Genomic DNA, 22,564 nt, shown 5'->3' with positions numbered 1-22,564 from the left:
AAAAACAAGATAAATCAAAACAATAACACATTGTTTTTTGAATTGGTCACCCATTCTTTCGCTCTTCCTCAGGGTCAAGCAATTTCACTTACCTCCAAGCTTTAGACGTTCCCCGTACGGGCCACCAAATGCCGCAGTCTGGCTGGGCACAAAATCACGAGCCACCACACAGCTTGTAGATTCAAACAGCAACTCTTTATTCCCGAACTCACACCAGCCGTCTACAATCACGTTCTGGGGAAATCCACGTTCTCTGCCCAAATCCACCTCCACTGGGCTTCTGTCTCCCAAAATATACTCTGAATCCCGTGAGAACTCAAGGGGAACTCAGGCAGCAGGATACACCCTATTCCCAGCAGGAATAATCTTAAACCTTAAACCTGGAACCTAAACTGGGAACGCCCTAAACACGATTATCTTAAACCGGGAACACCCTAATCCGCCTTGGTCCTTGAGCAAGGTCACCTACATTCAATGTCACTGCAACATGGGGTACGCTGGCAAGGAAATTGTCATACCTACTTGGCTAATGGCTCCCAGCAGCTCATGTGTTGGAAACTTGATCCCCAAATTTTTATGTTTTTTGAATGTGCAGCCTTAGAAGGAAATTAGACTAAAGTCATCAAAACTGGGACCCCATGATGGCACCAGTGACTTTATAAGAGAGACCTGATCTAGCATGCCTGCTCTGTCTTGCCATGTGATACCCTCTGCCACAAGAAGGCCCTCACCAAATGTCAGTGGCATGCTTTTGGAATTCCCAGCCCCAGAACCATGAGCCAAATAAATGTCTATTCTATATAAATTTCTTGGCCTCAGGCTATAAATTTCATTATGGCAACAGAAAATAAACTAAGACAGTCCATTACCTAAATTGTAAGTTTTTTCTTTTTTTCTTTTGTGGTACTGGGGATTGAACCCAGAGCCTTATGCATGCAAGGCAAGCACTCTACCAACTGAGCTGTATCCCCAGCCCCTAAATTGTAATCTTGACATTAGGAATGCTGATTAGTATCTTTAAAAATCTCTCAGCAAGTAGCATGGTAGTTCCAGGAAGTAAACAAATACCCACCGGTAATATTTAAGGGAGTAGAAATACATTTATATTAATCTTTTTAATAGAGTAGTTTATAAAACAGTATATATTATGGTACCCCATTGTTATCAAAAATTATTTCTCTATATATTATCCTATATTTTGAGACAGAAAAAAATGTCTGAAAGAATTTACATCAAAACATTAGCAAGTATGCTATGAATACCTTGGCTTGTGTCGGGGGAGGGGATTTTAATCAAGAAGCTTTCAATAAATCAAAATCTGTTAGCTGTGGGTAAGGGGGTTCTCTCACCTCCATTCTCCCCAGCCACCTGAGGGCTAAGTCCAAGTCATCACCTACCTGAGTACTGAGAGATTGGTTATGATTTAGATCTGGAATGTGTCCCTAAAGATTCATGATGAAAGGATGAAAGGATGGGTTGAAAGGATGGTCCCAAAGGCAACAATGTCCAGAGCTTTTAGACAATGATTGGATAATGAGGCCTCTGACCTCATCAGTGGATTAATCCATTGATAGCTGCATGGACTCTGGGAGGTTGGACCTACTTGGAGGAAGCAGGTCATTGGGGCTATAACCTGTTCATATTCTCCCCAGTTCTCCCCACTCCACTTCTCCCTCTATCTATCCTTCTAGACTATCATGAGCTAAACAGCTTTCCTCCTTCATGCCCTTCTGCCATGATGTTTCTGCCTTGGGGCCAGCTGACTATGGACTGAAGCCTCAAAAACACTGCACCAAAAATAAATCTTTCTCCTCTAAGTCTTTCTTTTCAGGTATTTTGGTCACAGCAATGAAAATAGAACTAACACAGGAATCTTCTTGAAACCAGGGTCTACATTTATCAATATCCCATCTCAGTCCATTTTATATTACTATAATAGAATACCTGAGACTGGGTAACTTATAAAGGAAAGAAGTCTATTTAGCTTTATGGTCCAGAGGTTGATAAGTTTAAGAAAGCATGGCTGGATCTAGTAAGATCCTTGTGCTGCTTCACAATATGGCAGAAATTGGAAAGGAGATGAGGCTCAGCCATGAGAGAAAAGGAGGCCGAACCTCCCTTGATTGTTAACCCATTCTTGTGAGAAAGGCATAAATCTATTCATGACCTCCATGTGATCCAGAAGTCCTCACTTCCTGACACTGCTGTGTGGAGAGATTAAGGTTCTAACACATGGACTTTTGGGGAACACAGTCAAACCATAGCAACCACTTGCATAGGCTCCTGACCCACTGTCCCTCGGCTGGATCCCAGGATGCTGGAAGGAAGGCCCCAGTTCCAGGACTGTCATAAAACTCCCTTTTGTTTCCCTCCGCTATCTTCTCAGTAAAAGATTGTCAGAAGACATAGAAACCACTTGGACTTTATTTGGGTGCTTCCTCAAAAAGGAGATAGAAGAATCCAGGCGGTCCTCTGAGGGAGGAGAGAGTTTCCATGCAGGTGAACATTCCACATCTGTTACCACCAACATGCATCTTATAATACAGCAAAATATATTTTAAAGCAAATATTTGTTCAACAAAAGAATTGAAACATGTGGAAAATACATTGCAAAGTGTCATTTGACTATCTCAATCTTGCCAAGCTTACTGGTATTGAGAATATTCTTTTCCTAGTGTATGTTTACTTGATAGTCGTATTTTCTATATGCTTTCCTAGTACTAGTATTTCTTTGGGGATTTTTAAAAGTTAATCAGCTTTGTATTGTCCGTCTGGATTCTTTAATCTACACAATTTTATTTTCTGGGCTGATTACACACTTATACTCTGGCTAACATAGAACAGCCATAAGAATTTGTAAGCCTATATTACTGAAAGTACTTATTTCTTTTTAAAAATTTTTTTCCTTTAAATATTTCAATGAGTCAAAACTCAGGAAACTACAGAGTGAGTCTGAACCCTCTTTATCGTTTAGAAAATATTTGCTTGACGCCTACTAGGGGATAGGCCCTAAAGATAAAGCAATGAATTAAAACCTACACTTATGGCCCTTCAGGATCTTAGAATCTAGTGGACATAAATCCCACTCAGCTCTGGAAGATGTTTCTTTCCTCAATATAGTCATTCTATGACTATATTAAAGAAAGAAATATAGTCAATATATTGACTCAATATAGTCATCTATGCTAAATTCTTTATAATTTTTTCAAAATCAAAACTTTTCAAACACACCAAGGAGAGAGGAAACTCACAGGGAATGGTATTAGGAGGGGGAGAAGTATCTTCACATTTTACCTTCCTAATTGTTGGTTGAATGTCTGGTCTTACACATGAATTACAAAGTCCATGAGGGCAAGGACCATATCTTCCTATTTACAGCTTTATCTCCAGCACCTAGAACAGTATCTGGCACTTAGAAGGTACTCAGCAAATATTGATTGATTGACTAAACCTAGGACTATTACCTGGCAGGTGGTAGGTACTCAATTATGAAGTGTTAGATGAATGAATAGGTGGTTTTGCAAATGAGCAGACAAGTACGGAGTTGAGTTAATAGTGAATGGGTGAGTGAAAGGGTGGGAAAGCCAATGCGTGGGTGAATGGATGGATGGGGTGGTGGGTGGATGGGTAGCCAAGAAAGTGAACAAGTGGATGTCTGGATTGCTATGTGAATAGGTAGATGATTTAAAAAATGGAAAGACTCAGTATAATGACCTGGATATTTGTGATAATGTTCAGATTATATATAAACATGATTTTTTCCCAGCAGGAAGAAATCACAAAACTACTACAAGCATTTGGATGTGTTAATGGATCAGATCCTAGGACATAGGAGGTGTTTGATAAAAGTTCTGAATAAATGAAATTAAAAGAATAAATAAATAGAGAATGAGCTGAGCCATTAGACCTCTTTGTGTATTTTTCTTTTTTTAAATCTACTTCTTTGACTATGAGTGAGGATAAGAAAGGGATGAGAGAATAATTGAGGCAGTTGATGTAACTTCAAAAGCAGATTATCAATGGAAACCACAACCACCAGATATTGCATTCTCTCTCTTGTTCTCTCTCTCTCTCTCTCTCTCTCTCTCTCTCTCTCACGCGCACATGCACACACACACACCACTGTCAGACACCAGACTGGCACACATCTCACAGCTTTTTTGTAGGTTGGCTGCCAACAGTCATAGCTGCATCCATTCCCCAAGAAAAGCTCTTGACCAATGGGCACCACCTCCACCAACTGGTAATAACTTCCCTCTCCTGGCAATGACATGCATCCAATGACTTACTAATGCAGGGCTACAGAAGGCCACCCACTTATCTCAAGGGGGGGGACAACTACCAGGCCAATGTAAGACTTAACATAGTTATACCCTTGCTTAGTTCCTTCCCCCACCTACCCTCACTCTCTTCTCCCTGAAGGCCCCCCAATCAATGAACCAAGTGACCCTGCTTTCTTGTCTCAGCTTCTGCCTATGGAGGTGACAGCCTAAGACAGTCTGAGATGATTTGACCATTACCTGCATAATATTTTCCAAGCACAAAATAAAACTGGGACTTCGTTTAAATGATGAGAGAGGTCTGTGGAAGAGGCATCTATTTTCTAGCATACAGGTCTTGACACTAGGACCTCTGTTACATTACCCCTATCTAGGAGGAAAGTCAGTGTTTTGGGGTGAGGAAGAGGGGATAAGATTGCAGATGGCCTGAAACTGAAGCTCCTTACTCACTGGGCACATCCATAGATAAGTGCTTTCTCTATGGCTTTTCAGTGGTTGTGGCAAAGCATATAGGTAGGCATTACCACCCATAAGTAGACACTGGGGTACAAATTCAACTGTAAGTGGCATATTTGGATGGAGATCCTAGGAGCACCCCCAAGAGAATGAGGAAATGAGATGATGAAGGGAGAAGTCAGTAATGTATTCATGAGCAGGTTGTTGGGGGAGGAACAGGGAAAGCATCGTATTGTAAATGGGCAAAAGTTAAAGGTAACAGAAAGACCCAGGAAATTCTTCTAAGAGACAGAGGGCCCACCTCACCCATTAGCACTTCTGGTCAGCAGGAAGTGACCTGCATATTCCTGAACCTTCACCCCAGGCCATGGGGCTTCTGCAGCTTGTGGGTTGGTACCAGGGGCACCTGGTTTCACTGCCTTCAACCACTCTTCTTACTTCTGGTGACAACATCTCTGTGCCATTTGGAGAACCACCAACTCTCCCAAGTACATCCTCATAGCCAGGCGCAGAACCTAACCTGGACCACTCAGATGTTGGCACCTGGCAATTGAACTCAGAGCAGAGAGACACTGTATTTGTTTCATAGAAGTGATATAACCAAGAATCACAAACTGGGTGGCTTAAAACTACGTAGTAATTCTAGAGACCCGAATGAAGGTATCACAGTATCCAAACTATAGAACCAGATAGAATATATACATAATGGAATTTTATTCATCCCTAAAGAAAAATGAAATTATGTCATTTGAAGGGAAACGGATGGAACTAGAGATCATTATGTCAAGCAAAATAAGTCAAACTCAGAAAGGCAAGGGTCATGTGTTTCCTCTCATATGCGGAAGCTAGAAAGGAAAATGGAAAAAAAATAGGAGAGAGAGAGATGTCATGAAAATCAAAGGGACATCAACAGAGGAAAGGAATCAGGAGGTGAGAGGTGGAGAAGGAGAGGGTAAATGCTGAGGAGTGATACTGGCCAAATTATATTGTGATGTTGTGCACACGTATGAAAATGTGACAACAAATCCCATCATTATGTACAACAATAATTCTCCAATTTTAAAAATGTGATTAAAAAAAATTAAGGTGTCAGCAGAGCCAAGATCCCTCCAAAACTACAGGGGAAGCACCTTCTGTTTTGGACAGAATGTTTGTTATCCCCTTCCCAAAATTCATATTGAAATCTAATTCCTTGTCAGGCAAAGGGATGCGTGCCTGTAATCCCAATGATTTGGGAGGTTAAGGCAGGAAGTTCACAAGTTCAAGGCCAAACTCAGCAATGAAGCAAGGCCCCAAGCAACTTAGTGAGACCCTGTCTCAAAAAAAAAAAACAAGAACAAAAAGGACTGCCGATGCGGCTCAGTGGTTGAATATCCCTGGTTTCAATCCCCAGTACAAAAAAAAAAAAGTTTAATTTCTAACATGATGGATTTTGGAAGTGGGTTCTTTTGGAGATACTTAGTTCATGAGGAACCCAGGAAGAAGGTGGCCGAGGAAGAAGTCATATTAGCTTGGGGCCCATCCTCTGCCAGTATGACCTCCTCTCCACTTGATTACATCTACAAGACCCTATTTCCAAATAAGGTCACATTCAGACGTACTAGGGATGAAGACTTCAGCATATCATTGGTGGGGGACACAAGTCCACTAATAACATGTGAAGCCTGCTGACTCAGGAAACCCATGCATTACAAAAAAGGAGCCTGAGAGGACACTCTAGGTGACGGATTTTCCTTGATTTCTGTGCTTTCCAAACTCTGACTTGGAGATTTTCTTTAATTCTGTGGATCACGTCCCAATAGCCTTACCATAAGCTCTTTTTAATTTTGTGTTTATCCTCTTTCTGATACTGAGTTGGTTTATATTGCCTACAACAGAACATCCTAAACAGTTAGACCCAATTCTCCAAGACAAGAGGCTCAATTTGTTGCAGACGACCCCACCCCCAACCTCTCCCACATCCCCTTCTCCATCAGCCTTGAAGCTTGGCAAGAAGAGGCCAAGTAGCTCCTTGGTAGACTTGGTGAAAGCAAAATGCTTTTTCCAGTCTCCTTTGTTTAATGAGGTGATGCTCTTCCTCTGTGTTTTAGTTGAAGAAGCTTTGCTAGTTCACCTGTTTAGACTGTGTCAGTAGTCTTTGCCCTACCTTTAACACAGGGTTATTGTGAGAATTAAGTTGGGAAATGAATGTGAAAACCAAACACGAACCAACAAGTGCTGAGCAATAGTGAATCTTTTATTTGAGGAGAAGCAAGCAGTAAACTTTAGCTTCAGAACACTCTTTTGGTTTATAATCAACCCCTTACCCTGGTTTATTTCCTTGTTAAAACATTTTTTTTTATTACCTGGAATTATGTTTTATTTGTATCAACGTACTTGACTTTTGGTCTTTTTCATAGAAGACAAGTTACACAAAGCAATGACTTGATTTCACTTACAATGCATCTGAAAAAATAAATAAATAAGTGAGTGAAGGAACAAATAAAATGAATAGAAAAACAAGCTCCAAATTGGCTGCATGGTTAGCATTGCAGACAGGTTACTTAACCTAGGTTTTAATTTCCTCCTCATTAAAATAAGGATGATAAGATCTACCTGGGCAAATTATTATTGGAACTCTGATGAATGAAGGCTAGTTTTTCAAAATGTAGTCTGCATACCAGCGGCATTGGCATCACCTGGGAGCTAGAATGCAGATTCTCAGGTCCCATCCTAGACCTAGAGAGTCAGAAACTGCGTTTTAATAAGATCCTCGGGAGCTTCATATACCTGTTACAGTCTGAAAAGCCTTGAACTAAGGTATGTGAAAATGTTTTTTGTTAAACTGTAAAGCAATAAACACATGCATATTATATTTTCAGTTGTGCGCCATATATTCCCACGCAATCTCACTTACCTGTCCAAAGCTGTGTAACACAAAGGCCTGGCAGAACACTTCAAATTTTAGTAAAAGACAGCGCATGATAACAACAAATAATGATCTCAGAGGAGCTCTGACATACTGCTAAAGAGAATATTACTGAGTACAATCTTTTTGGTTAAAAAAAAAGAAAAGATAATCTAATCACACCAAAACCCTTTAAATACCCATAATCTTTGACCAAGTAATCCTACATGTTAAAAAAAAAAAAAAAAAGTCATAAGGAAGCAATTAAGCACTTGCACAAAGATTTAGCACAGTGTTAGGTTGGGGGGAAATGGAGATAATTTGAAACAGTAGATTCAATGGATTAAAATAAAGTGGGTACATACGAACAATACAAAGCTTTGAAATTACATTAGGAATTATTAAAATATATTTCTATCACAAGTAAATTGGTCGAACAAGATCATGGAGTACAATTAAAAAATTTTTTTGTTGTTGTTTTGTTTCCCCTTCTGCCTTTTGAGACAGAAAAGGGGGATATTGGTTTTTATCCCACCGAAGAAAATCAGAACAGCTTTCATCTGGGCCTCTTGTATCTGGAGCCGTGCTCCAGACATGGCTGGCCTTTGGGGGGAAATCTGCCTAGTAACAGATTGTCCAGTTCCATGTAATAATTAAAAGGTCAATCTTCACTCAAAGTTAAAATTTCTCCTTCCTCCAAATACTGTTGTCACAGTCTGGCCTCCTGCAGAGCTGGGTCTTAAAGGAAGATCTGCACATTAGGAATGGATGGGAGGGCAGTCCAGATGCAAGGAACAGTCTAAACAAAGGCAGGAAGCACAGAGCTAACCATCCAGGGAGGAAAAGCCCTCACTGTGACAATAAAGTTTCATACTCCGCCATAAACTGGACCTCTCCCAACCAGATATAATTAGGAAATGGCATGTGTGTGCAGACAGTCTTGTGAGCCCTTGAGAACATTGGTTTAGAAGTTAAATGGGAGAATTCAAACCCTTAATTTGCCATTTAGTAGCCTGGCAACCCCAGGCAAATTGTTTAAACTCCCTAAGCTTCAGTTTCCTCATCTGTAAAATGTTACCTGAAGTTATGAGATAATGCATGCAAAGAATGAGGCACTGTGCCTGGCACATAGAAAGAACTCACCAAAGGCTTACCTTATAAATGGCTGCTTAGGTGACCCAGGACACTGCAGGCTATACCTCACACCCTCCTGGCCATCAAGGATTGGAAGCAACTGGGCCATATGTAATTCCAAGTAAGCAGTTGGGGCTATCTGCCTCCATTCCCACCTCAGGAACTATCTATCCCCTTCCCAGAATGAAGATGCCAAAGAGGTGCTCATTGTGTGCCTTGGGAGCCATAGGGCTAGCCTCAACTCTGAACTGAGCTCAGAAGAAAGACACTTCTTTCAAATACGTGTTTAAAGAAGACAGACTTTCAGAGACCAGTGGGAAGTGGAGACAACAGACCCCCTTCCAGAATGCTGTGACTTTCCTAGAATAATCTTGGGATCCTCATGAGTTGGTTGGGGAAACGATACCCAACAACAGCAGATCACATTTCTTACCATTCCACTGGAAGGAGAAGGAAAAGTATGAGAGAAGCAGTGATGTGAGATATTTTTGAAAAATTACTTACTTTAAATATTTTGACAAATTAAAACGTGTGTTTGATTATAAGTAACAGTTCCATACTCAATGTCCTCTCATTCCATATCCAGTTTCCCCCAAGGGCAGCCATTTTTAATTCTTTTAGCTTTTTATATAGTCCACCCTCATGACTAGAAAATTCCACATTTGTGAATTTGTCTGCTAGCTAAATCTTATTTGTAACTCCAAAACCCATCCTCACGGTGCTTTTGCTGTTGGTAGAAAAAATCTTGAGTTGCCCCTACTGTGCTCACGTACCACTGAAGCAACACTCTGCTTTCTGCTTTCATGCAGAGGTGACCAGAAGATGGAGAGCCCAAAGTAGTATAGTGTAAGAAGCTCTGGCTCTGGGGCCATTTGGATGGAATTTGAATCCTATTCTGGCCCCTATTAGTGAGGTGACCTCAGGCCAGCCGCTTAACACTTCTAATCCTTCAACATTTTTTTAAAAGGGGCTCAGGCTAGGAATATAGATCATTAGTCTATATCCTGGCATGCATGAGACCCCATATTCAATCTCCAGGACCACGGGGGTAGGGGATGGGGATCTACCAGGATGAGCTGTCTGTAGGACCGAGAGTTGTAATCTATATAAAATGTGTGTGTGCACACACATGTGCATATTTCCCTTAGGAGCAATGGTCAGTACTGGCTAATTCCATGTTTGCAGTAACTTTATGAAAAAAAAAAAAAAACTACCATGAATAATGAGAATTAAACACAGGACACTGGAGAATACTGGAAGTTTCCCTTGATGATCTTGTGGCTGTTTTGAACAACACACACTACCCATGCATCTGGTACATGGGCTCTTTCAATTACCTTCATAATCATGGTATTACAAAGGTCTGCTATTCATTTCCCTCAAACAGCTGTGTATACTTGCTTTGGTTTGAAGAAAATGGTAGTTTATTCTTTCAGCCCAAATTGTGGAATTTTCAGTCAAGTTGGACCTCTACCTACAGCAGAGAGCCTGCCCTGGCAAAGGAAAGTGTCTCAGTCTCCCCCGTCAGCAGTTTGCTTCTGATCTGGGCACATCCTCTCTATCAATAATTTGTTGAAAAGGCAAAAAGTCATCCATTCAAATCAACATTGTGAATATTCAGGTTATGTTTCCCTAATGCTCCAGCCTCCTTCAGCTCACAATCCACATCTTAAAGTATTGTATATGGTAGTTTAAGCAAATATTTGCCGCTGCGTAACAAGAATCCACCAGCTTTCCTCCCTGCAATGTTTGTCCCCTCTTTGCCCAAAGTCCCATCTGCTCCTCACTTCTGGGTATGATATTCTTTGTCAGGTACATGTAACAGAACCCATGACAGCCACCAAGGGTAGGTTAAGCCTTGAGTGACAAATAATAACAATACTCACAGAATTTTTGAGGACAACTAAAGAAAGAGACTTGGAGCTAAGCATCAAGAACAGTGTCACAGTGTCTGGGGCTGACGATGTAGCTCAGTTGGTAGAGTGTTTGCCTAGCAAGCCTGAGGCCATGCATTTGGTCCCCAGCACTGCAATGGGAAAAAAATTAAAGGGCAATACCTGCAACAATATTTAGAACTGACATGAGGGAGGAATCACCATTGCAGCATGTGACCTTGACTTCATTACTCTTGTTACTACCACTAGCCAATGCTGTCACATGCCTTCTACATCAGGAAGTCAGCCTTCAGGAAATCACCAACACTGTCACTACCATCCTCACACTCACGCACTCATGCCACCAGCCACATCAGAAGAATGGAAGCTCACTCACTTCCAAACTAAAATCCTTTTGTATCTGAATGAAATCGCGTAAGTCATAGGCCTGTGCCCCAGCTGCAAGGGAATTTGAGTTCTGACTTCTGGACTAGGATTAAAACATAGGTATTTCCATGCATATTAAAAAGGACATTCCAAGTTATGAATATGACTGGTGTCTTCTACAGTCACCCAAATATATTACAGTGAGAAAAGCAAAATGCAGAGCAATGTTTGGAAATTCTATTACTTGCTTAAGAAGCAAAAATAATCTACATGTATAGACTATCTCTGGAAGGTTCCAAAGAAACAGGTAACTATTATCTCCATGGAAAGGAACTTTATAATTAGCAGGGAGGAAGACCTAATTATCACTCTTATCTCCTTTGTGTCTTTTGCCTGAGATGGATGCAGTATAACAAGAGAAAGGGCAAAGGAAGAGGAAAGGGAAGGAACTCTGCAGGAGACCCAGAGGGAAGGAGAGTCGGTGTGTTTCTTGCTTCTTCATTATAAACATCTGGCTCTAGCACAGCCTCTGGTGAGGCTCTTTTTATTCTTCCTTGCTCTTGCTCACCCTCTTCATCCAGGGGCTGCAGATACATCAGGACACACCCTTTCCACCATGGCAAGAAGAACATTTTAGAACTTGCCTGGGCATTGAGAGTGCTGGTTATCCATGCAGTTGGAAAGGAGAACATAGCTATTATAAGCACATTCCGCTTTCAGCAGAACAAAACATGTTCTCCCTGCACATGAACACAGCCAGCCCATTTTGTGCATCCCAAAGTCTTGATGAAAATAAAAAATACTTTTTAGTTGTCTGTTGCATTTCTTACTTAGTTCCAGATATTTAGCATGTTTATTAGCTGAAGACTCAATGGAGACCTTTATATTGGGTAGTACCCCATTTGCTTTGTCAAATGAAACCATCAATCAGAAAAAAAAAAAAACCCTCCACCTCCTTCAAGCAGTTTTCTCAGACTAAATTATAGAATACATAGAATTTTTTTTTAACTTTAAAGGTTCATCAAAGATAGTGGGACCGCACTAGTGGAAGAAAGCTACTCGGTTTAACAAATTGAAGCAGCTGAGACTTTCAAAGACCTTCTACTTATTTATATCCCTTTTGTATTCAAAGACTATGAACTATGACTATATTTCTCTACTCGTGTCTGGCATGATAATGTAGGCATGCCTTTTCTTTCTCTTTTTTTTTTTTTTTTTTTTTTTTTTGGCAGTACTAGAAATTGAACTCAGGGGTTCTCCACCCCTGAACTACATTCCCAGCCCTTTTTATGTTTTATTTTGTAACATGGGTCTTTCCAGTTTGCTGAAACTAACCTTGAACTTGTGATCTTCCTACCTTAGGCTCCCAAATAGGACAAGATTTTCCTTTTTGACAGTGTTAATTTCCAAGTCAGTTTATCAGTGTATGGGTAACTAATAATAGATACTATTTCATTATTTGCACCATGAACACAGAAGATTCTTTTTTTCCCACTTTTAGAAATTCATTTAATTATAAATGCATTACTACATAACACCAATCAAAACGAAAAGCTTGAATAACAGAATTAAATCTAAAAAAAAATACAACTATGTAATCTACAGGCTACTAAATCTAAGGACACAGACTGAAAGCATAAGGATATAAGAATGTTACATATGAAAGTCGGCAAAAGAAAGCTGGGATAGAAAAATTATGGTATGCAACACATTTTAAAACAAAAAGTTATATGAGATAAAATATCTTAAATTTAAAAATTTTTTTGGAAAGAGGAAAAGTAGTATTGCATAAAGATAAAAGTAGTATTGCAAAAGAGTTGATACACTTGCAACTCACATCATACTTCCAAAAAATAAAAAGGTAAGATGGAGAGATTTGAATAAAGAAATAGAAAGCAATACTTTAATACTAAGAGCCACCAATCCCCACTTAGTGTAAAGAAAAATAAAGTCATACAAAATGATAATCTCAAAACAGAAGACCTTGAAAAAAAATATTTTAAATGATCTGAATAGCAAAGGGAATATTATACTGGATAGACCAATTTGTAGGGAATGAAACCAATGAAATTCGACAGGAAGCTAACAGTCTGGACTGAGTGATGATCCTGAGATGAGCTATCCAGGCGCGGTCCAGACTGCCTCACCAGTATAGGCCTTGGGTCACCAGGGGGTCTTCCATCCTTAGGTATCAAATCTTCTTGAGGATTTGCATCACGCCTTACTCAGAGATGAATCGTTTTGTTTTTCCCACGTCGCTGATCACAAGCGCTCCAGGGCTCTTTACAAGGAAACGGGGATTTTCCAGGGCTGCGCACACCCAGGGGGTGGGGGCAGTTGGTGTACCTTGAGGGAAAGAAAAAGTGCAAAACTTCAAGCACATGGGCCGATCCCGGGGTGGGGTGTGGGGGGGTGGGGGTGCTGGGAAAATCCAAGGTAGTCTAAGAAAAGAGGGATAAGAGGCAGCAGGAGAGGGCGCAGGGTGAGCACGTGTCCCAGGTCCTCCAGCCGTCTTGCTCCAAAGCACCCCTTTTACCACCTTTTGCTCTTAAAAAAAAAAAAAAAAAATTCCGTAGACTGTGCCTAGCTCTCCTGGACCGCAAGACGAGGCAAGCCCGGGACTGGGCGTGCTCTCGCCTGCCCCGCTGCGCTGGCCTTGGCGGTGTAGCTGGGGGCCGCGTACCAAGAAGGTGCACCTGGTGCGCGGTGCTGGGCTGCCTGCAGACGCCGAGCCTCTGCGGGAGGTCCCGGAGCAGCTTCGCCAGCGCACCAAGCCACCCGCCCCTGCCTGCCATTACCGAGCCGAACTGCCGCTGCGACTGCTTGTCCCCGCAAGTTCCACCTCGCCAGAGCAGCCCCCGGCCCCGCCTGGGGTGGTATCTGCCCGGGTCTCTAGGGGTGCACCTTTTCACGTGTCGATCTGCAAGACTGGACGCAACAGGCCGGAAAAGAAGGTGGGTGCTCAGGGCTTAGAGCTGGGCACAGGGGTTCTGGAGGCTTTGATGCGTGCTGCTGAGTCCTGAGACCGCTGTCCCCTTCACTGGTGCAGCCCTCTTCAGTTAAACGGCTGTTGGATTGAAAATAATGTCGTTGGGGTGCGACCACTTTCTTTGGCCTGTGCTTCTGGCTGCGCAAAAACTTTATGTCCAGTCCCAGGTACTGCAGCATTAATGGGTAAGAGGCAGGTTTCTGACCCACCAGGCACCCACCCCAGGACCCCGCAGTGCTAGCGACAAACACAGCAAATGGCCTTCAGACACTGAGCACCACCTGATCCTCCAGGGAAAGCGTGGGGCTTATCTCCCACTACCTACCCCTTTTCCTCGATTTCTCTCTTGCATTTTCTGTGAAGGGCCGCTGAACTTCACCAGGAAAGGCACGTCTCCCGTTGCGTTTTGTTTCTTGTTTGGGTCTCCTAAGATATGTTTTCCCCAGCTAAAGTTTGCTGTTCTCAACAAGTAACAGCTTGCTGCAGATGAGAAGTTCGTTCAAAAACACAAGGCTCAGAACGATAGGAAAGGAATGTGGGGAAAACAGGTTAGAACCAGGTAGGACTTCGTTGTAAGGAAATCACCATCTATTGCCTATACAAGGGGTGTTTTAATCAACAAGGGTCAGGAAAAGACCTGGTGTCTGATTGTCCGTGGAACAGCAGCAAGGAGTCACCTTAAAAGAAAGGTCATTTTCTTTATGTACAAGGAGTCACCTTAAAAGAAAGGTCATTTTCTTTATGTACAAAACATTTTAAAATGAAAGCTCAGAGCATAGCAATTTAGAAATTATAAGGCTCTTGCAGCCAAGCATTTCAATGCCAAGTTGTGAGTTCACCTATGAAGGGGCTATCTTTATTGTCTCTCCACTGGGTAAAGATTTGTGTTGATAGAAATGCAAAGGCTGTGAAAAGTTTCACTCTGTGGTTTTAAACATTATCTTTCCTATTAATTACCCAGGACATTTCCCAGTGTGGTAGGCAAGTAGGAGTAAGAAAGATGTGGATTAATGTCTGGGCTCCACTATCTAACCTGTGTTACTTCAGACAAGTAGCCTAACTTCTTTGAGCCTGAGTTTTCTCATTTAGAAATGGGAATTGCCCAGAGCGTGAAGGAGGTAACTCAAGGACAATAGTTAATGCACAATGCATTACCCAGAAAATAATACTGCAAACTAATGATGACAGAAGCCAACCGTGAGGCCTCATATAATCTCTTCAGGGCATTGCTTATGAAAGAGGTTGCCCTGTGAACCTCTGCAATGAGAGGTGTATGTATCTATGTATTGCCGCCTTTGAATCCTCTGGTTATAAAACATTAGGAAATACTCTGAACTCTTGATTGATTCAGACATACTAAATCTGTTCTAAGCCTGTTCAGGTTTGCAGAGCCAGCCATTCTATTTAACTAGATTGTCCTGGTGCTAACAAATGTGGAGTTTCATATAAACTCAAGAGTAGTATGACGTGGATGGGTTCAATTTGATTTGTTATAAAACAGTGTTCCTGGAGCTAGGTTATAGCTCAGGGGTAGAGCGCTTGCCTAGCACGTGTGAGGCACTGAGTTCAGTCCTCAGCACCATATAAAAATAAATAAATAAAATAAATGTATTGTATCCCTCTACAACTAAAAAAAAATTAATAATAACAACAACAACAAAAAAAAAACAGGGTCAAAGCTGATAAGACTGTATGTGTAGCACAGAGCCTCCTCAGAAGGACATTACCATAGCAGCTAGGCACCGAGCATGTATTGGTCATCTTACTAGTTCCAGGGACAAACATTCCAAGTGTGGAAAACAGAGTGCCTATTACCTTCTGGGAGTCTGCGCACCAGAGGAACACTGCCTTGTACATTTCCACAGCCAGAATCCTTACAAAGCATCACTGGAGCTGTTAGAAATGCAGAGGCCCAGGGCCCTACTCCAGATCAGCTGAATGGAATCTGCATTTTAATAAGATCCCCAAGGGATCTGTGTGCTTACAGTTAGAAAAGAAACCCTGATGTGGAAATATGAGTGCATTGATTTTTCTCAATGTAGGCCTTATGAAAACATGGATTTCTCATAATGATTTAAATGATCTTAAAACAACCAGGATTTGTAATACCATTTCTTACTATTTAAAAGACACTGACATCTCAACTTTTAGTCTTGCCAGTTTTGGATTCGAATGTTCCTATAACCCCTGATACATTTTAGTGTTGATACTGCTTAGTTTCTTCCTTTGAGCTAAGAGGTTTGAAGTTCCCACCCCCATCTGCACTTTGAAGAGTAGGCTTTTTATGTGTCTCACCCTGTTTTAAAATTATTTTGCCAAAAGTGCATTTACATATCAACTTCTATATGATCTAATACAGTAACTTAAGTAAATCAAATACATAGCACTGATTATTAATGGCCTATATCTTTACTTATATGTGTTTAAAGTAGAATAATGACTGACATAGAAATAATTTTGTTGTGTTTTTATTTATTTTTTTTTTTTGAGCTTTCATGCCAGAAGATACAGATATTTGGGGGAGGAATGTGGTAATACAAATTTATTAAAGATAGAAAAAAGTTTTAATGGAATCTTTTTTTAAAGTCAACTTTGTTGAAGTACAATCTGCATGCAACAAAATACATCAAACTGTATGTCATTTAAAATCTGCGTGTTTTGTTTTAGGTGAACCGTACCTCAATAATGTTGATTTTAAAAAAAATATATACCATGGAGAATTGACTTTTGTTGGAATAGTTCAGAGAAAATTCAATAGAGAAGGAAAGTAAAAATTGATTGGATGGGCAAACAACAAAACATAGCCAAGGGGTCCTGGAAGTGTGGATGTAGACAGAAAGATAAAATACAGAAATTTAGATGATTTAGGTCCATTTTTATAAGACATTTTGTCTCTACTATTAAGATGCTGAATTTAATGTCTGGGCACCAGGAACGCTGTGGAATCTTTTGAAGACCAGGCAAAAATCAAATACAGAAACAAAAAAGTGTTTTGTTCTGCAGGATCTACTAGCCCTTTCCAGTTCCCTTCTCACCTGTTCTGATCTATGTCCTCATTTTTATTCAACAGACACCTGCCTGTGCCACTATGATCTCATCCAGTGACTTTGCATCTGCATCCTGGGAGCTCATGGTCCAAGTTCACAATCCAAATGAAAAGGAGCCAAGAGACATCACACTGAGAGTGTCCGGAGACCTGCATGTCGGGGGTGTGATGCTCAAGTTGGTAGAAAAGATCAGTAAGTTCCTCTTTCTCGATGGTTTCTGTGTAGTAGAAATGCTCTCTGCTACATCACTGCTGCATAGTTGGTCTAGGTTGCCAGATCATGTAATTTCTTCTGGTCATTCATCTCACAGTTGCCTGTAGAGCACAGCCCTCTTCCTTGTTCCCCAATCTCTTCCAGGACAGAGAGAAATAATGGGTCCTGCAAGAACCTCAAACAAAATTTATCACCTTTGTGAAAACTTGAGTCTTTGGTGACAAACTCATGTTCCCAAATAGGTAGAGTGCTGTACTTCCACATGGACAAAGTCCTTGCCACCGGTGATGTCTAAGATGATTTTAGGTGGCATGGCATTAAACCACTGTGTCAGTTCCCTGTTAATACTTGATTGTTCAATGATAAAGTGCATTTGGTGCCGATGTGTCTTTTAACACTGTGTTAATCAGCCTTCTGTCACTGTGACAAAATACCTGAGGAAATCAACTTTAAAAAGGCAAGGTTTATTTTGGCTTGTGATTTCAGATATTTTAGTCCACAGCCAGTTGGCTCCATTACTTTGGGTCTGGGGTAAGTCCAAACATTATGGCAGGAGCATGTGGTAGAGGTTACCTCGTGGTGGCTAGGAAGTTTGGGGGTAGGGAGAGAACAAGCAGGAAAAATAAACCCTTCAAAGGCACGCCCCCAATGATCTGCTTCCTACAACTAGACCACCTTCTAAATTTTCCACCACCTCCCAGTACTGTCACCAGCTGGGGACAGGCCTTCAACATGTGAGCTTTTGGGGGACATTTCAGACCCAAACTATAAAAAACATTTATCTATCATCTGCTACTGTACTTGTTCAAACAGAGAAAGTGAAGTCTCTTGGGTCAGAGTCTTCACATCAGGAAGTCACCATGTCAACATTATTAGGCCTAAAATTTGATGACATTCTATTTCCTTTGTTTATGAAAAGACTTTGGTAATAGCTTCCCTATTTATGCTAATGAGATAAAGCCTTTTTAAGGAAATTGACTGAAATGTGGAAAAGTACATTTATCATAAGGGTATGATTCAATGAATTTTCAGTCATGTAACTAATCACCCAGATTACATAGACCATGACCTGTTTCCTAATCTGTTCTCTGACCCATGCCCCAAATCTGATTTCTCCTAATTGTTAGTCCACTAAGGGTAACTACTAACCTGGCCTCTAACATCACAGGAACAATTTTGCTTGTTTTTGAACTTCATATAAATATAATTATACAGGATATACTCTTACACATCTTCTTTCACCCAACATTACGTCTGAGATAGTCACTCATATTGTTTCATTTATTTTCCTGCTATATAATATTTCATTGTATGAATCTGCCTCAGTCTCAGGGAAAGAGAGAGGGAGACAGGGAGAGAGAAAGAGAAAGAATGAAAAAACACTTGCTCAAGGAAGTGGATAAGGACTAGTTATGTCCTTCCCAGACCTGGCCCCAGTGACCCACGTTCTTAACCTAGAATCAGCTGTGAAACCTTCAATAGATTAATCCACTGATGAGATCAGAGTTCCCAGGATCCAATCATTTGCCCAAATCCCCACCTCTAAACACTGCTACAGTGGGGTCCAAGCCTTCAGCATAAAATCTGTGGAGACACTTCATATCCATACAAAAACACTAGCATTCCTGTATTTAGCCAAAAGAATGGTTGAATATTGAATATCCATACAAAAACACTAGCCAAAAGAATGGTTGAATATTGACTACAACGTTGATGAAGGGATTCATCTTTAAACCAGTGGTGAAGGAGAGGAAAGATTCAATATCAGTGCTAATGTTGAGAGGGAGAAAATATGCAACTCTGATTTTGGTGTAGATGTTTTGAAAATGGGACTATGGTGCTACTAGAAGACTGGGCCATTATTGAGAGAGGGAAACGTCAGCTTTACTGCACTTCTATGTGGACTTTGGGGACTGTTGATACCTTGTGATCTGGAGTGTAAGGATTCATTTCCTTTTTTTTTTTTTTTTGGTACCACAAATTGAACCCAAGGGTGCTTAACCTCTGAGCCACATCCCCAGCCCTTTTGTTTCTATTTTTTTTAAATTTTTGAAGCAGGGTTTCAGTAACTTGCTTAGGGCCTCACTATATTGCTGAGACTGGGCTTTGAACTAGCAATCCTCCTGCTCAGCCTAACGAGCGGCTGGGATTACAGGCATGCGCTGCTGCACCCAGAATAAGAATCTATTTCTGTGAGAGAAATAAGATGCATTAAACAAAGCCACATGCTTCTGGCCTTCCAGAAAGGACAGTGGCACAGAGGGATTTTAGGAAAAATAACTTCAGCATCAGCATTCTTCAAAAAACGAAAATGTCATGCTTCTGCTCCTCTTGCTACTTAAATGTAAATGATGGGAGGGTTCATACATTGTTTTCTCCCTGCCAGGCCTTGGTGACTGTAGAGCAGCCAAGGATTGTTGAGCCTTGAGCTGTAAAAAGAGATGGGGAGCCAAAGAGGGTTGTTTATTCCAGGTTTTATACGCAGTGAAATGGATTCCGGGGGAGTCTGAACCCTCCAGAGCTCCTTCTGCTTCTCCTCATTTTGCCTAATTGTGTCTTCCATCTTTGTAGACATAGCTCAAGACTGGTCAGATTTTGCTCTTTGGTGGGAACAGAAACATTGCTGGCTTCTGAAAACCCACTGGACCCTGGACAAATGTGGGGTTCAGGCAGATGCCAAGCTTCTCTTCACCCCTCAGCACAAAATGCTGCGCCTTCGGCTGCCTAACATGAAGACGGTGAGGTTGCGAGTCAGCTTCTCGGCTGTGGTGTTTAAGGCTGTCAGTGACATCTGCAAAAGCCTGAGTGAGTACCCAGGGGCCCCTGTGCCCTTTAGACGCTTGTGTGTGCTGCTTTCTGCATACCCCGAATGGCTGATTAGAAAGCACCCGCTTTATTGGGAAGTACACTGCAAAGTCCAGGTACTGCAGCCATCACAGTGCAGTTAAACTAAATAGAACATCCTTGACCCACATCAGATTCATTTCCATACAGCTTAAAACTGTTTCAAAAAGACATTTGTAGGGTTGGGGTTGTGGCTCAGTGGTAGAGTGCTCACCTGGCATGTGTTGAGGCACTGGGTTCAATCCTTAGCATCACATAAAAATAAATAAATAAAATAAGGTATTGTGTGCATCTACAACTTAAAAAAAATTTTTTTAAAGATATTTGTAAAGTAAAAGGGAAAAGAAGAGTTGAGAGACTCTCATGCAGTTCAAAGGGCAATCAATAGAGTAGAGGTAAGGGACCAGGGCAGGGAGGAGAGAACAAAAAGGGGGAATACTGGGGAGTGATATTGGTCCAATTATGTTGTTATGTTTGCATGTATTTGCATCTCATTTGCATGTGAAAATATGTAACAATAAACCCCACCATTATGTACAACAAGAATGCGCCAATAAAAAATAGGGGAAAAAGATAAATAAATAAATCAGTTAAATCTAGGGAGCAAAAACTAAAAAAGACCTTCATAGATAGAAGAGACAAACCACGAAGATTGCTCTGCAAATTCATTTCTTCAAGCTACGCTCAAATCATTATTAAAGACAACCCCCCCAGAAAGAGTTTCTGTTAAACCCTTCATCACTGAAAGAGCTGACGTATCTTCACTTCTTCTTCTTCTGCTGCTGCTGTCTCCATTACTTCACTAACACCTGACTCCAGCAAATAGCTGTGAGTCAGTGAGATTTATTTTAAATTACCAGTGAGATTTATTTTAAGCAGAAAAGTACACTAATTGTGAATGGAAGCCTAATTCCTTATGGATCTGTGTCCCAAAGTAAAACACTCATAGAGACAACACTATTTAACCCATTTCTTCTTTTTGAGAGTTCATAAAAGGAGGAAAACTAGGTCTATGAAGGTGCTCTCCTTTTATAGTTTTTTGAAGTGTTTGCTTTTTATAGTGTTCATATCAAAGAAGTTTGATACTAAGACCAAAAGTCAGTTCTTGAACACCCAATACATAATATATCCTTGAGGAATCTGTCTCCTCCATTCAACTGTGAACCGCATCATTCAACAAATGTTTACTGAACACTTACTATGTGACAGGCAGCGTGTTGAGCGCGGGGGAGACATTAGTGATAAAGATTCTAGGTTTCCTGCCCTCTTGGTGCTTGCATCCTAGCAGGCAGAGGCAAATAATAGCCAATAAATGTAATAAGAAAATAATAGAGGTGCTTTAAAAGGGGTGACAATATAGAGAAAAGAGGGAAAGGATCAGTAGGATTGGGAATGCCAGTGCTGCACAGGGAGGGCCAGTACAGCATGAAACAGCATGAGGGCAGAAAGCACTTCCTGAGCTAGGTACAGTGGCACACACCTGTAATCCCTGTGACACTAAGGCTGAGGCAGGAGGATCTTGATTTCGAAGCCAGCCTCAGCAACTTAGCAAGACCCTATCTTAAAGAGGGATGGGGATGTAGCTCAGTGTTTTAGTGCCCCAGTACCGTAAAACCCAGGAGGCAAGGAAGGAAGTTGACATTTCCATTCATTGTCTTTTTATATCTGATCAACTGAAGCTAAATCCATTTAGGTTGTATAAGGTCCCCCCCCCCACTGTGTTTGTCAGTGGGGGACTGTGGGGGGGAGGACACAGATCCCGGACTTGGAGATAGAGGTGCTGCTATTGATTTTTGTTTAATGCTTACATCTTTAGCCAGGCTTTTTGGTTCATCTCTAGGGTTGTGCATAAATCATGCATTCTGAGTGGCCGCAGGTGTGCTTTGCAACCTGTCAGTCAGACATCCCGGGCTACTGGGGAGAGAATCAAGCTGCACTGCTGGGCTCCACTTTGGTACTAAGCAGTGTGTGAACTGATTGATTGAGAAAATCTAACAGGAGCCAGTGCACGGACACCCAGGAATGCTGCCCAGGGACCCTCGGTCATCACATCCCTTGGCTTGTTCTTGGTGTTATAGCCACTCAGTGTGGTAATGGTTATTGGCAATTCTGATCAGCAATAATGCACATATTGGGTGAATGGCAGGGAAGGGGGCTTATCTTAGTCTGGGATCTATGGAAGCAGACCCGAGGAGAGAAGTCAAGTATAAACAGTTTCTTAGCAGATGTTATCAGTAAACACCAGGTGTGGGTGGGGAAGTGAGATTGGAAATATCAAGCTATCAGACCTCAGCTGTGGGCCACTGGGGACCTCTGAGAGACAGTTCAGCCACAGCCTCAGGGCTTACCACCCTAGGGACAATGTGCTTGTGCACCACTGAGGGATGATTTTGGAGAGCACTGCGTGCCCTGCTGGCCTCCAGAGCAAGCCCTCAGGCAGAGAGAGACACAAA

General features: G+C 41.4%; 1 protein-coding gene and 1 long non-coding RNA gene across 3 annotated transcripts in view; one reads left to right on the top strand and one right to left on the bottom strand.

Annotated features, from left to right (window-relative positions):
- Nucleotides 1-12,417: 12,417 nt before the first annotated feature.
- LOC125619043 lies at nt 12,418-15,124 on the bottom strand. 2 transcript variants are annotated; one of them, XR_007350515.1, is made up of 3 exons: nt 14,333-14,844; nt 13,702-14,085; nt 12,418-13,364 (listed from the first exon to the last, which is right to left on the bottom strand). It is a non-coding gene; the product is annotated as an uncharacterized LOC125619043 (long non-coding RNA). The 2 variants fall into 2 exon arrangements; XR_007350514.1 differs by lacking the exon at nt 13,702-14,085 and having other exon boundaries at nt 14,333-15,124.
- The window catches only part of Fermt1 (FERM domain containing kindlin 1), a 36,339-nt gene continuing 27,614 nt past the window's right edge, over nt 13,840-22,564 (top strand). Inside the window, exons 1-3 of the mRNA XM_015482807.2 lie at nt 13,840-13,972; nt 17,078-17,246; nt 19,839-20,072. Of these exons, the coding sequence (XP_015338293.1) occupies nt 17,096-17,246; nt 19,839-20,072 (385 nt within the window). The 5' untranslated portion in view covers nt 13,840-13,972; nt 17,078-17,095. The remainder of the gene's footprint in view (nt 13,973-17,077; nt 17,247-19,838; nt 20,073-22,564) is intronic.

Source organism: Marmota marmota, unplaced genomic scaffold (genome assembly GCF_001458135.2).
Source record: "Marmota marmota marmota unplaced genomic scaffold, marMar, whole genome shotgun sequence".
NCBI lineage: Eukaryota > Metazoa > Chordata > Mammalia > Rodentia > Sciuridae > Marmota > Marmota marmota.
Note: the sequence above shows the minus strand (reverse complement) of the source record. Positions and strands in the feature narration are given on the sequence as shown.